Genomic DNA, 16331 nt, shown 5'->3' on the forward strand with positions numbered 1-16331 from the left:
CATTCGAGGTGATCGACGGTTCATAATCAAACACCTCTTGCTCAATTCAACGAAGAACCATCTGTGCGGAAATACTTGAACGTTACAAAGTTGATCGTGACCATTTTTTGTCGAACATCGTCACGGGCGAGAAACATGGGGATCATCACTCCGAATCGGAAACAAAATGGCAATCCATGGAGTGGCGCCACGCCAACTCTCCTCCGAAGAAAAAGTTTAAAGCCATACCCTTAGCCAGTAAAGTCATGGCGCGGTCTTCTGAAAGTGTTCCTCTGTTTTATACCCTTCCTCGTGGTGCAACGATCGACTTGGAAATGTATTGTGCTACCCTCAGGAAACTGAAGAAACGACTTCAGCGTTTTGGTTCAAATGGCTCTGAGCGCTATGGGACTCACCATCTGAGGTCATCAGTCCCCTAGAACTTAGAACTAATTAAACCTAAATAACAGTCCCCTAGAACTTAGAACTAATTAAACCTAAATAACCTAAGGACATCACTCACATCCATGCCCGAGGCAGGATTCGAACCTGCAACCGTAGCAGTCGCGCGGTAACGGACTGAAGCGCCTAGAACCGCTCGGCCACCGCGGCTGGCTTCAGCGTTTTCTTCGCTAAAAAAATGCAAACGAACTTTTCCTTCTCCATGACAACGCGAGGCCTGACAAGTGTGCGCACCCGAAAGGAGCTCACAAAAACTTCAAGGGACTGCTCTTCCTAATCCATCCTACAGCCCTGATCTCGCACTTTGCGACTTCCATCTGTTTGGGCCAGAGAAGGATGCACTCCTTCGAGAGCAGTACGTGGATGATTCTGAGGTTAGTGATGCAGCAAGACGTTGGCTCCGAAATCGACTAGTGGAGTGGTATGATGCGGGCATACAAGCTCTCTCGGTAAGGTGGCGTAACGGAGATTATGTTGAAAAATAGGGTTTTGTAACCAAAAGAATGATGAATAATTATGGTGTATTGGAGTTTGGATAAAACCAACCTCCTTTGAGAAAAAAAGGGTTGCATTATTTATTGAACGCCCTCGTAGTTCGATGGATACGGAACATTGATTAGTGGCATAGAAGAAGCGATTATTGTAACACCGTCTGACGGTTCAGTGCCAGGTTGGTAACTTTCATTTAGTAAACGTATGCGTAGTAGTGGATAGAAATAATCCGGGTCCACCAACACACGTTCTGAAGGTAGTCTACGGAGCTATACGTAGCGTGACTTGTCTGGCACACGACACGGCGCTAAATGTGCCGCGAGTGAAACTACGCCGGACGCTACGGAAGCCTATATACGATCCAGAGGTTGCCCGAATTACGAGGGTAATCATAAATTTTCAAGTAGCACCTCAAAATATAAATTTATGTAATTATTTTATTGTGTGTTTGTAGGTGCATGCCTGCAGACATGGTACCCTTTGACATACATCACATTGTCACAGTATGGTAGAACTTCATGAGTGAGCTGAGCCATTCCTTTACACACTAGTGGCGTGCTGAGGTACTACGGCGCGGGAATGCGATGTGTACTAGGTCTCCAACAGAAGTCAACATCCAAACAAGGATTCACCACAAAAAAATAATGTATACATAATGTACTGGACCTGAAGGTGTCGGCGTTCTGCCGAAACACGGTATTGAAAACTACACTCTAAGAAAAAAAGAAGAAAACGACACACCACAAAGGGATTATCCGAATATGACGAAATGTAAACCCAGGATACACTATGTGATCAAAAGTATCCGGACACCTCAAAAAACATACGTTTTTCATATTAGGTGTATTGTGCTGTCCCCTACTACCAGGTACTGTATATCAGCGACCTCAATAGTCATTAGACATCGTGAGAGACCAGAATGGGGAGTTACGCGGAACTCACGAACTCCGAACGTGGTCAGGTGATTGGGTGTCACGTGTGTCATACGTTTGTACGCGAGAACATCCCTAGGTCCACTGTTTCCGATGTGATAGTAAAGTGGAAAAGTGAAGGGACACGTACAGCACAAAATCGTACAGGCCGACCTCGTCTATTGACTGACAGAGGCCGCCGACAGTTGAAGAGCGTCGTAATGTGTAATAGGTAGACATCTATCCAGGCCATCACACATGAATCCCAGACTGCATCAGGATCCACTGAAAGTACTATGACATTTAGGCGGTAGGTGAGAAAACTTGGCTTTCATGGTCGAGCGGCTGCTCATAAGCCACTCATCACGCCGTTAAATACCAAACGACGCCTCGCTTGGTGTAAGGAGCGTAAACATTGGATGATTGAACAGTGAAAAACGTTGTGTGGAGTAGCAAATCACGGTACACAATGTGGCGGCGCGATGTGTGGGTTTGGCAAATGCCCAGTGAACGTCATCTGCCAGCGTGTGTAGTGTCAACAGTGAAATTTGGAGGCGGTGGCGTTATGGTGTGGTCGTGTTTTTCATGGAGGGAGCTGTCACCCCTTGTTGTTTTGCGTGGCACTATCACAGCACAGGCCCACATTGATGTTATATGCATCTTCTTGCTTCCCCCTAGTGAAGAGCAATTCGGGGATGGCGATGGCATCTTTCAACACGGTCGAACGCCTGTGGCGTTGTGGTTACGCGACAATAACATCCCTGTAATGGACTGGCCTGACCTGAATCCTGTGGAACACCGTTGGGATATTCTGGAACGCCTACTTCGTGCCAGGCCTCACCGACCGACATCGATACCTCTACTCAGTGCAGCACTCCGTGAAGGATGGGCTGCCATTCACCAAGAAACCTTCCAGCACCTGATTGAACGTATGCCTGCGAGAGTGTAAGTTGTCATCAAGGCTAAGGGTGGGCCAACACCATACTGCATGCCAGCATTACCGATGGAGGTTGCCACGAACTTGTAAGTCATTTTCAGATGGGTATCCGGATACTTTTTATCACATAGTGTAGCTTGCCATAAAGGGTAAGAAAACGGGCGTAACATATCGTCGACGTACCGCTATGCTGTAAGGGTGCCGCAGATGACGACCGAAGAGGTTCTGCTCGAAAAGAAATGGCACCCCAGACCGTCACTCCCGATTTCCGCACCGTATGCCGGGCGGCAGTCAGACCGGCATCCCACTGCTGTCTGGGGCGTCCCCAGAGACGTCTTCAACTTAGAGTCTCATTGACTTGAGCCGGCCGCGGTGGCCGTGCGGTTCTAGGCGCTTCAGTCCGGAACCGCGTGACTGCTACGGTCGCAGGTTCGAATCCTGCTTCGGGCATGGATGTGTGTGGTGTCCTTAGGTTAGTTAGGTTTAAGTAGTTCTAGGAGACTGATGACCTCAGATGATGAGTCCCATTGTGCCCAGAGCCATTTGAACAATTTTGAACTTGAGTAGAATTGTCTTCAGTGTCCCGTATCGAAACGAGCCCTGATAACTAGCGTAGGTGTGTCTGGGACGCCTTGGACACCCAGGACGCCCCGTTTTGTCGACTTTCATCGCAAACAATCCTAGGCCTACATTTCAGCTAAATTATGCCCTTCCGCGCAAAGCGAAAGTTTGTACTGCTTGCGAAAACCTATCTTGGCCAGCAAAGTCGCCGGATCTATTCCCAATTGAGAACATTTGGAGCATCCAACCGTTCAACCATCTCGGGATTTTGATAGTCTAACGGTACACTTGGGCAGAATTTGGCACGGTACCCTCAGGAGCACGTCCAACAACTCTGTCAATTACTGTGAACCCGAGTAACTGTTTGCTTATGGGCCAGAGATGAACCAGCGCGTATGGACTGGCTGAGTTTGTAGACGTCTTTCTCTTGAATAAATCATCCAATTTATCTGAAGTTGTAATCATTTGTTTGTCTGTTCATGCACATCACATCTACCGATTTCCGTCCCGTTCCTATAATTCCATCGTGCTTAAAAAAAAAAAAAAGGAAACAAACGCTAGGCGTAAATTGAGACTCTCATAGCGCGTGTGGCGGGGCGCAATGCAGCACGCACTTCCGTAACTTCACACGTGCTGTACTCGTCTCAATTTGCGCTTAGCCTTAGAGTGTATTTTTGGTAGTAGTAATATTGAGACGAGTTAGAAGCTCGGTGTGGTGTTTCAGGTGGTGGGTGACGTGACCGCGGGGGCGGGTACCCCGTGGTCGGAGGAGTCGGCGGCGGCGGCTGCGGCGGCGGCGCTGGCCGAGCAGCCGTGGGCGCGGCCGTGGTTCATGGCGGGCGGCTCGCGCTGGCCACAGTACGACCCGGCCAGCTCCGCGCGCCTCTGGCCGCACCAGGCGCCCGACTCGGACCGCATCACCGAGCAGCTCATGTTTGTCCCACCGCCCTCCGACGAGCCGCCCCGGATACGCAAGGTGCGGCACACAACTAACGACGACAAATAAATCGTTCCTACAGTTTTTCAGCATTCAAATACAATGTTCACTCGTATGACACAAGCAGCGACTGTTACTAACAACAACGCTCATTGTACACGAAGGAGAGGCGTACGATAGTTGTAATATTATGTGAGATTCAAACACACAACCTTACCGTATGCCTGCAAAATATGCCTCGTTTCTAAAGTTACTACAGTACTGGCCATTGAAACTGCTACACGAAGAAGAAATGCAGATGATAAACGGGTATTCATTGAACAAATATATTATATTAGAACTGACATGTGATTACATTTTCACGCAGTTTGGGTGTATAGATCCTGAGAAATCAGTACCCGGAAGAACCACCTCTGGCCGTAATAACGGTCTTGATACGCCTGGGCATTGAGTCAAACAGAGCCTGGATGGCGTGCACAGGTACAGCTGCCCATGCAGCTTCAACACGATACCACAGTGCATCAAGAGTAGTGACTGGCGTATTGTGACGAGTCGGTTGCTCGGCCACCATTGACCAGACGTTTTCAATTGCTGAGAGATCTGGAGAATGTGCCCGCCAGGGCAGCAGTCGAACATTTTCTGTATCCAGAAAGGCCCGTACAGGAGCTGCAACATGCGGTCGTGCATTATCGTGCTGAAATGTAGGGTTTCGCAGGGATCGAATGAAGGGTAGAGCTACGGGTCATAACACATCTGAAATATAACGTCCACTGTTCAAAGTGCCGTCAATGCGAACAAGAGGTGACCGAGACGTGTAACCAATGGCACCCCATACCATCACGCCGTGTGATACGCCAGTATGGCGATGGCGAATACACGCTTCCAATGTGTGTTCACCGCGATGTCGCCAAACACGGATGCGGCCATCATGATGCTGTAAACAGAACCTGGATTCATCCGAAAAAATGACGTTTTGCCATTCGTGCACCCAGGTTCGTCCTTGAGTACACCATCGCGGGCGCTCCTGTTTGTGATGCAGCCTCAAGGGTAACCGCAGCCATGGTCTCTGAGCTGATAGTCCAAGCTGCTGCAAACGTCGTCGAACTGTTCGTGCAGATGGTTGTTGTCTTTCAAACGTCCCCATCTGTTGACTCACGGATCGAGACGTGGCGGCACGATCCATTACAGCCATGCGGATAAGATGCCTGTCATCTCGACTGCTAGTGATACGAGGCCGTTGGGATCCAGCACGGCGTTCCGTATTACCCTCCTGAACCCACCGATTCCATATTCTGCTAACAGTCATCGTATCTCGACCAAAGCGAGCAGCAATGTCGCGATACGATAAACCGCAATCGCGATAGGCTACAATCCGACCTTTATCAAAGTCGGAAACGTGATGGTACGCATTTCTCCTCCTTACACGAAGCATCACAACAACGTTTCACCAGGCAACGTCGCTCAAATGCTGTTTGTGTATGAGAAATCGGTTGGAAACTTTCCTCATGTCGGCACATTGTAGGTGTCGCCACCGGCGCCAACCTTGTGTGAATGCTCTGAAAAGCTAATCATTTGCATATCACAGCATCTTCTACCTGTCGGTTAAATTTCGCGTCTGTAGCACGTCGTATTCGTGGTATAGCAATTTTAATGGCCAGTAGTGTAGTTGAAAATACAGGTACAAAAACGAATAATGTTAAAAAGTGGAATAAAATTGCACCAGACACTTTGTGATCTCTATGTCCAAAAAACAGAGAGACAAAAATTGATTTGTCAATAGCTCCAAAATTTGCACCAGCAAAAAGCAGTGCACAAGTGATTTACTTAATGAGCCATATCCATTTCTTTTGAGCATAGCCACCTGTAGCAGATTATTACGAGCAGGTTCTGAAGAGTAACGCCTCCGTTTTTTTATTCTGTTATCAGTATCCGTTTAGGTATTACATATCGTGCATATTGCTCGGTCAACTTTCCCGTTTCGCTGACGTGAGTTGCAGTCCTTTGCCGCTAGAGGACTCTGCATTGTAGCTCGTAAGATGACGGTGTGTAGTGTAACTATGATGGTGTGTGGGAAACACCGTAATCCAGCAGAGTTTTGAATTCGAAGAGTTCGTCCACACATGGAGCACCATCTCCTTCAGCCTGAAGATGCCAGAACACACACGAACGCTTCGTCAGCTCCAACTACCCGGCGCCCTGCGTTCACTGTCACCGATCATCCTCCATACATTCACAACTTGCCCCCAGCCGATTTTCATTTGTTTGCTAAACTTAAAGAACACCTTCGAGGACTTCATTTTGATAGTGATGAAGCCGTCCAAGCGAAGGTGAAGTGGTGGCTGCGTGAACAACGTCAAATATTCTATAGTGACAGAATCAACAAACTGGTCTCTCGTTGGGAGAAATGTGTTACTCGTCCGGGTAACTGTTGAAAAATAAAGATGAAGAATAAAGATGTAAGGTTTGTTTTATTTAAGAAGCTCCGAGAGTTTTCACATAAAAAATTCTGAGGCATTACTTTTGAGCGTGCCCTCTAACCTTTCTGAACAACACAATGCACTACAGGGTCAAAAGATTAGTTGCTTTTTCTATGGCCATTCGTGCCACCTGCCCAAATTCTTAACAATTTTATTTGGAAGGATTAATAAATAAAACTTTCCTGCTGCAGTTCAGTATCTAAAACATTAAAGTTCTGAACTTGAAAATTCAGCAAATACGGACCAGTTTATTCATCAGTCCATCAAAAACTGACTGCTGCGGTATGGAACACCTGAGGCTAATTAGGAGTGCACAAATACACACACTGTTGTCAAGGAAACAGTATATATTTTACAACTAATTGCACAAACAAATTTAAAATTAGCTTCTTCGTTTGTATTAACAACAGTATTGTGATCCATTCCACAGAAAATGTAACCCTTAATGTCAGCTCACATTTGAACAGCGTCTTTCAGTTAATGCTGAAACTCCCTGTTGACCAAACTCTTCTCATAAAGAATGACATAACCACAACTTAAGCTATCGCTAAAATCAGCTACAGCTTCAGAAATGCTATTAATTTCTTGGAGATTACTGGAACAGAAGCGGATTCAACAAGTTTGTAGAAATGGTAAAGCATTTACAAAGCTTAGATATTATGTGAACTACGAAGAGCGGTTTGTCTATCTGAAAACACGAAAAAATGACATATCATATTACAGAGGGCAAATGAATTCCTCATATGAGTAAGATGATACCTCAAAAATGATGTACATAATACTGTTCTCAATTCTCAGTCAGTTTTCCATAAATTCACTCTGCATATATTTGAAATTACTGTCGGAAAGTATATTTATTTGTATGTCTGATTATTTATTTCCATAATTCCACTGAACTGTTATTTTTTCTACCAGTCTTTTAAAATCGAGGCAAGTGCTTTTGAATGTATCAGAAAAAATTAATTCCTTCAGTACTACACTCTTTCAGACTTAGACAACGCAGTTTTAGCCCGTGTTATTTCCTACCTTCTGCGACGATTTGTTTGTGAGAAGATCGTGTTATGCCTCTTGTAAGAAGGAAAAATATCTACTAGGAAGTGTGGGAACTCAGCAGCGTGACACACACAGTGGTTACGGTTACTACAAGCCACACCACAAGTTGGGAAACGGGGCCAAATTTCTAGTAGTTTACTGTCGAGTTGAGATTTTCGCAAATGTTTTATTCGTATCTTACAGTAACTAGCAGTACGGCAATAAACGGCCTTTTAAACACTCCGCCAACGGCAATCAAGTAATTTATAGCAATACAACAATTTAAAATTTTTTTTATGAAACACAGAAGCTAGCAGTACGGCAATAAACAATCTTTTAAAATACGCCGCTAACGGCAATCAAGTAATTTATAGCAATACAACAGTTTTAAAAAAATTAAAGAACATTAGTAAACAGGCTACTAGGGTAAATACAGAACTTTGTTAATAAATTACGGTGAGGTAGTGAGGCTACCAACACCGCCATTAAAAAAATTAAACAGGTCTCAGCAAACACACGATTAATGGCAATAAAAGGAATTTACAATCTTGGAGGAATCAAAATAAATTTTTAAACAAAAGTGTCCTGGAATATCATGAGAACATAACAGATATGACGGACCCGTGTAAGGCGGTCACAAATCACCCACTCAAGGATGCTCAGGCAAGACAGAATACTGACCAATTTAAATACGCCTGTAAACACAATTGCCACTCTCAGGCTGGTCACTGCACCGACTTTTAGCCAGCGAAAACTTGTTATAAGATGGCTTAACTTGCTGACAGAATTAGAGCTAACCTCGTGCAAGGAAACATTACACCACACAGTCCTGAATGAGCGACCACATGATCAACCAACAAGAAGCATGACTTTACTCATCACCCACGACAGAATGGCGAAACAATTAAACTGCCAAAACTATACCTCCCATCGGACAGTAACGAGAGGAGGAGGAAAGATCACTGTCTTCAATTACACCGGTGCCACGGACAGGAAACCCGGTCGCCGGAGGCCACAAGGCAGAAGAGACGCTGGTTACTCAAAATTATTACTTAATGATTAAACCTTCCACGAACTTAACTTGCAATCATGCTCGAACAGGCAGTACACGACCTCCGATGGCAAGGATCCACACATCCGACCGCGCACGCGTCGCCAGCGTACCCAACACGCCACGGTCACGCGACAACACGCTCTGTCACCGGAGTGCACGTCTTCTCTGCAACGTTGACGGGTAGTGACCGCTCCTTCATGTTAGGTGTCTCCTTTTAAACTCCAGTGTTGAAAGGGAGGATTTAAAGAAGCTTGTTAACGTCCCACCAAGACGAAATGAACAGCACCTACTCGTGGGGCGATTCTGTATACACCCAACACGCGGGGAGCTCTTCCGTCAACTCGACCCGCTCGTTACACACAACCGACATACATCACGTGGCGCCTGGTACAACCGACCACGCCTGCTTCGCGCTGGAAAGCCACACTGTTCTCCCGTGTCCGCCACATTCTCCGCGCGCAACACTCCTACTTCCGCGCCACCACACAAGGTTACAACCGGTCAAAGATCTCACTTCCTCCATAGCAGTTTCCCGGAAACAAAAACGCAGATATCGATAGCAGAGGGAAAAAGACAACCAAGCAGCCACTTAATGACAGACAACATATCAAACAAACATGTCAGGGGAAGAAAAGGAAAACCTATGCAATCTAAACACAAGGTGTAGCACGAGTCGATACACGGCTCAAAGGGGGAGTATCGTGACCTCTCGATACTGCACTTTGTTCCTGCGATATTGCTGATCGTGTTCGTATGGATCCCGCGACTGTCATGCGAATATGGAATCTATATATTCGAGAGTACAGTACTCAACGTCGTGCAAGAACTCAGTGTCAGCACATGACTAGAGCCCAAGAGGACAGACATACTATTCGCCCGGCCGTGTAGGATCCATTGGTCAAGAACTGGGCTTGCTTGTAACATGACAAATATCCACGTCGACGGTCTTGAGCACCACCGGCGACCAGTTATGGCTTCCGTTGACGTGCCAGTCCTTTACACAGGAGTGACTCGACGTCTTTTCAGACGATTTCCGATCTGTGTACAGCATCACGATGGACGTATCCGTGAGTGATGGCTCAGAGGAGACTGAACACTGCAAAACTGCATACGTTGTCGTCATAGCGTCATATGGGCTCAGCTGGGTTGATGATACGGGGTGTTATTGGGTACGCAACACGATTGCCTCTGCTTCGCGTAAGTGGTAATTTGGATATCAGCTGTTACATAATGCCGACACGTGGAATGTTTTTACCTTTTTGAAATTTGGACTGTGTAGCTTCAGAGATATCGGGACGGCATCTGTGTATAAGGGGCAGTCAAATGAAAACCGAACACACGCCAAAACGGGACAATGGAATGATTCCATTCAACAGTAATCAGTACACGCATGAAGACATTTATTCCACTGGGAGACGAGACGGTCAGTTCGTGTTTCGTGGAACGAGATCAGCAGCTGAGGAATCCACAACCGCATTCTCTCTTGCACTTCTTCGACCAACTGAAACCGACGTCCAGCCGTGTGTTTCTACAGGTCGCCAAAGATGTGAAAATCACACGGTGAAACATCCGGGCAGCTTCTCCCAACACAAATCGCTGAAGCTAAGCCTTCGTCCGATTGTCAGTTTGGGACCAGGCGTTATCGTGCAACAAGATGATTCCCCTGCTCGTCGATTCCACGAGTGTGGAATGACGATTAGTGTGCAGCGCTATGAAGACACTTTGCAGAGCTGCGACGTACCATAAAGTCAAAATCCCTGAGAACGTTATCATACGGAATCATCCTGTAACACGATAACGGCCGCCCCTACAGTGCCAATCGGACAAAGGCTACGCTTTAGCGATATGGTTGGGAAACATTGCAATATCCTCCGTACAATCCGGATCTTTCACCGTGTGATTTTCAACACCTTCAGCGACCTGAATAAAGACATGGACGTCGGTTCCAGTAGGACGAGGAAATGCGAGAGTGGGTGCGGTAGTGTATCCGTCAGCGGTCGGCCGCTTTCTACGAAACAAGAATTGATCATGTCGCATATTTATATGTCTTAAAGCGTGTGTTGATTACTATTGAATGGAACCACACAACACGGTCCCACTGGGGCGGCTGTTCGGTTTTCATTTGACTGCCCCTCATACATCCAGTTTACCGATATTCATTGATATGAGAAAAGGAGAAAACAATACCTCTAATTTCACAGCAAAAAAGTGGCAATGAAATTAATTCCATATTATTCAAATCATCCACACATACACTAATCTTGCTAATAGGATTATAATTCAGAGACTCTATAATTACTACACAGAGAAGCTTTACTGTCCTTGCTCTGCTTCAGTTAACATTAACGTGTAGGTCACAGATCTCGAAATACAAGAGACTTATTGCATGACTCAAACGTTTCACGAATTTATAGATAAATGACTACTCTGAGCATGCTGAAAAGCTAAGTGCAGGTCAAATGATACGCTACAGGCAACCGATCGACTAACAGACTGCATACAACCCAACAAGGTTGCTCACACAAAAAGGACACCACGGCAAAAGCATCAAACTCAATCGCAACCGGGTGGTGACTAGCTGGCCGTGCAAAAGTAACAAAATTAAGAACTGAAGTGAACTCAATGCGGCGCAGTCCATGCGCCACGTAACATTCAGCAGACAACCCTGGTCCAAGCTGGGTTGCCAGACGTTCGGTTTCTTACCAGACTGTTCGGTATTTCAGCACCGTGTTCGGTATTCAGTACCAAACTATGAATGGTCTGGTGTTTTTAGAATTCCTTTTATATTATTAATTTATTTATTTATTTGCAAAATCAAGTCAGTAAACATTTGATGCGCTGTTGCCAGCCGGCACGTGCCGCATGCGTGACATCGACTGATCGTTGTCGGTCTTCTTCTCTGCATTCGACCGCCGCCGACCGCGCCCCCAAGCCTACGCCGCGCACCAGTTAATCAGTTGAAGCTCAGTGTTGAACGCAGATGCATTTCGACTTTATTTTGTGCATTGTTTCGTATGCGTATCTTACCTAAATACGTGTACAAGCACCAAAGGTGCTGGGTGGTGCAGACATTGATAAAGATAGTTTATATGAGGAAAACCGTATACTAAAAAAAACTCTGGAAGAATTAAAAAGACAACCTTCTACAGCAACAAACCCGTTTTCGTGGAAAACGTTTTTAAACGGAGGTGGAGCGCCGAACATAAAATATTATCAAAAGCGGAATGGCAGTTCCATGCAACAATCCCTATTTGGATAAAGTCTTCCGTCACATTAGTCATTCATTGCCTGACGCTAGAAATTAGGTGTGTCGATATGATAAAAGCACAATTACGTTTTCATTGTAATTTGAAGTTTGCAACATGCAACGACTTTTAGCAAAAAATTAAAGGTAACAAAAAATTTTGAAGACTGTAACTAGCAATAACAAATATAATTTTTAGTGTTTAGCAACTGTTTTATTGTGTTCATCCTCAGCTCAGTAAACCCTTCCGCCAGGAAATGTTCGCTAATTGTGTCAGATATCCCGTTTTTTAAGTCCAGTGCAAATTGGGGAGATTTTGAAGGCTGTTAATTGATTCCCATTTTATTGCTACTTCTTAAGTACATAAAATGTCGGGAGAAGTATGTCATCTATTTACAGATACCAGGCACTTCTTTTGTAGTGTTCTGTTACAGAGGGGATGTAGGATGTCCGAGGGCTATTCGGAAAGTAAGATCCGATAGCTCACAAAATGGAAACCATTGTGAAAATCAAAAATGTTTTATTTGCAACAGTTATCTGCACCTCCCATCTACTTCTCTACATAGGCGCTCCGACTTAGACATTTGTCCTAGCATTGTATCAACCCTCTAATACCCTTATCATATAATGCAGTCGTCTGTGCTTTCTGCCAGTTCCCTACGCTGATCTTCGGCTTGTTGTCTGTGCCAAAATGTTGTCTTCGCAGCCAGCAGTTCATATGGCCAGCGATGAAATCAGGGGGTGCCAAGTCCGGGCTGTTTGGTGATTTAGCAAACACTTCCCAACGAAAATGCTGCAGGAGCATCTTCATTGTCCTGCAGAGTGCGGCCGAGAATTTCCATGAAGAAGAAAACACATGACAGTTATGTTACGTGAGTTGGGATGACATCAGGCGAAATCTCTCACCAGTCCGTCGTACTTGGCGGGATACATTATTCATCCAGGTATCTTTACGTGCTCACTGTGCGCTCAGAACCGAAAAGAGCGACGTGAGGCGATCGACGGTCGTACTAGAAACACTGCCCAATACATCTGCGCAAAGCTTCATCGGATTTTCATTGTGGTTTCCAGTTCGCACCCGATCGGACCTTACTTCTCCAAACATCCCTAGTACAATAATACGACCCGTATCCGGATAAGCGGTCAGTTTATTCCGACACAGAGATTTTGTTTATTGTCGCGGAGTTTCCATCTAAATCCCCCTCCGGTAGTGCTGAGCCATGTGAGGGAACAGCCGGCCGGAGTGGCCGAGGGGTTAAAGGCGCTACAGTCTGGAACCGCACGACCGCTACGGTCGCAGGTTCGAATCCTGCCTCGGGCATGGATGTGTGTGATGTCCTTAGGTTAGTTAGGTTTAAGTAGTTCTAAGTTCTAGGGGACTTATGACCACAGCAGTTGAGTCCCATAGTGCTCAGAGCCATTTTTTTTGTGAGGGAACATGCGTAGTGTGCGAAAGGCAATGAGGCGACGTGAAGCTATAGAGGATGCCTGGACGCCATATGGGAGCGATATAGGCGTGTTAACATCTCGGGCAAAGTCGGCTTGGGGGGGGGGGGGGCGCTTGGTGTACTCTGCATGTCATGCAGGTGATAGTCGTAAAGAAACACCGGCATATGGTGTGGGCGGCTGAAGCACAGCTCCGTGGTCGTGTCGGGGGTCGAAGCGGTGGTAGAGAGGTCAGCGGGGATGAATGGTGCCAGAGGGTTCGTGATCCGTAGAGGGCAGGCGGGAAGCTGTAACGGTGAGACTGCTATCATAGGAACAGGAGGTGAGAATGGCAATATTGTGAGTATCTTTAACAGATCTCTTGAAGTGACAAGTGATCCGACCATTTTCGGGGATCATCGCCTGATAAAGCTTCTTGCAGAGTCCATGCCAGCTTAAGGTGACTCACAGACACTGTCATAGTTTTCCCTCGTAACAGTACGTCAAAGATATGGTCATCCCGTCAAAGTACCTTGCAGGGACCCAAATATAGGGGTTGCAAGGCTGGTCGGATTGTGTCGTCGTGTAACATGACAAATTGACAATGTTTTAGGCCCTTGCGGAGGAATACTTTTAGCGCAGTGTGAGTAAGAGGGGGACATTCACAGAAGAGGGCGATGGGGCGCTTTACTCACGAAACCAGATCGTGTAGGTCAGGTGGTGTAGTCGAAGGTTGTTGTAACACAGTCAGCAGGCAAGAAGAGCACTTTGCCGTACAAAATTTCAGCATGCGAAGCTTTGGGGTCGCGTTTTGTGGGTCATACACACTCCCAGGAGTACCCACAGCAGCGCCTCTGTTCAGAGTCCACCGTGGTACATGAGAGATGTCTTTAAGGTGCAGTGTCACCACTCGATGAGCGCATTGCTCTGTGGATGATACTCTGTCACTGTAAATCTACGGGTGCTGAACATGTCACACAAGTCAAGGAAGAGAGCCAATTCACACTGCTAACCTTCGTCAGTCATTATTGACGTGGGGAAACCGAAGTACAAAACCTTGGTGCGGAAAAATGCTTTGGCGGTGCATTCGGCCGTAATATCTTCAAGCAGTACAGCTTCTACCCATCAAGTGACGCTGTCGATTACGGAAAGGCTGTACAGACAGCCATCGGAGATGGGTAGTGGTCCCACAAGATCAACGTGCACATACTGGAAACGTCCTTTTGGGACTTCAAAGCGCCCAGGGGCGATTCAGTGTGACGCGAGACTTGTTCCTTTGGCACAGAATGCACGCACAGGGTCAAAGCTTGCAATCCCTCTTCACCTTAGGCCATATGAAATGGTCCGCCAACGGGGGCGACATATGTCGGGGTTTGCCAAATTATGTAACTGGTTCGAAGATGAAATTGCAAAAATGACTGAGGAATAAGAGGGCGCGACCGTTTCGGCGAGACGTCACAGATGATCGGGCTGGTCACGCTAACAATAGACCAAAGTGCAATCCATAGATTTGTGGAGGTGTCACGAAGAAAAGCCTGTAACTGCTGGCCTTGGTGTTGTGCTTCCGCGAACTTTAATAGTCGAAGTGGGATGACACGGTGTTGATGCATGAGAGGTTATCTTCCACTACGTTTTACACGCCTTTCGTATGACAGACGTCGGCGGTGACCTGTGCAACTTATGATAAGTGCCAGACTTGTCTAAAGTCGATTGCATCCCTGACGTCCATGTGAGTTTACGTCTGCCGGTAGTGGGCTTGCCGATGAGGACTTGAGTGGGTGGCACCTGAAGAGAAGCTGCCTGTTGACGGTGCCTTGGATAAAAATTTACCACGGCTAAAGACCAGCATACTTTCTGGTAATCCTGCAGTGACGGCAGTTGCTGAATGATTTCAGTGCTCTGTGGCGTAGGGTGAACGCCAGAGGCGTTTACTGCGTGACCAAAGACAATTGTTATGATGCGAGTCAGCAGCTGTTATGTTCTAGGGAGACTAATTTTACGTCCTCCTTGTTGTTGTTGTTGTTGTCTTCAGTCCTGAGACTGGTTTGATACAGCTCTCCATGCTACTCTATCCTGTGCAAGCTTATTCATCTTCCAGTACTTACTGCAACCTACATCCTTCTGAATCTGCTTAGTGTATTCATCTCTTGGTCTCCCTCTACGATTTTTACCCTCCACGCTGCCCTCCAATGCTAAATTTGTGATCCCTTGATGCCTCAGAACATGTCCTACCAAACGGTCCCTTCTTCTTGTCAAGTTGGTGGCACAACTCCTCTTCTCCCCAATTCTATTCAATACCTCATCATTAGTTATGTCATCAACCCATCTAATTTTCAGCATTCTTCTGTAGCACCACATTTCGAAAGCTTCTTTTCTCTTCTTGTCTAAACTATTTATCGTCCATGTTTCACTTCCATACATGGCTACTCTCCATACAAATACTTTCAGGAACGACTTCCTCACACTTAATCTATACCCGATGTTACCAGATTTCTCTTCTTCAGAAACGCTTTCCTTGCCATTGACAGTCTACATTTTATATCCTCTCTACTTCGACCATCATCAGTTATTTTGCTCCCCAAATAGCAAAACTCCTTTACTACCTTAAGTGTCTCATTTCCTAATCTAATTCCCTCAGCATCACCCGACTTAATTCGACTACATTCCATTATCCTCGTTTTGCTTTTGTTGATGTTCATCTTATATCCTCCTTTCAAGACACTGCCCATCCCGGTCAACAGCTCTTCCAAGTCCTTTGCTGTCTCCAACAGAATTACAATCTCATCGGCGAACCAAAGTTTTTATTTCTTCTCCATGGAC

At 46.1% G+C, this 16331-nt stretch overlaps 1 protein-coding gene across 1 annotated transcript in view; it reads left to right on the plus strand.

Annotated features, from left to right (window-relative positions):
• The first annotated feature begins 4174 nt into the window (after positions 1 to 4174).
• LOC124722765 (glycoprotein 3-alpha-L-fucosyltransferase A) overlaps positions 4175 to 16331 on the plus strand; it is a 184814-nt gene continuing 172657 nt past the window's right edge. Inside the window, exon 1 of the mRNA XM_047247902.1 lies at positions 4175 to 4318. Coding sequence (XP_047103858.1) covers positions 4175 to 4318 — 144 coding nt within the window. The remainder of the gene's footprint in view (positions 4319 to 16331) is intronic.

The sequence above is a fragment of the Schistocerca piceifrons genome, chromosome X (genome assembly GCF_021461385.2).
Source record: "Schistocerca piceifrons isolate TAMUIC-IGC-003096 chromosome X, iqSchPice1.1, whole genome shotgun sequence".
Lineage (NCBI taxonomy): Eukaryota > Metazoa > Arthropoda > Insecta > Orthoptera > Acrididae > Schistocerca > Schistocerca piceifrons.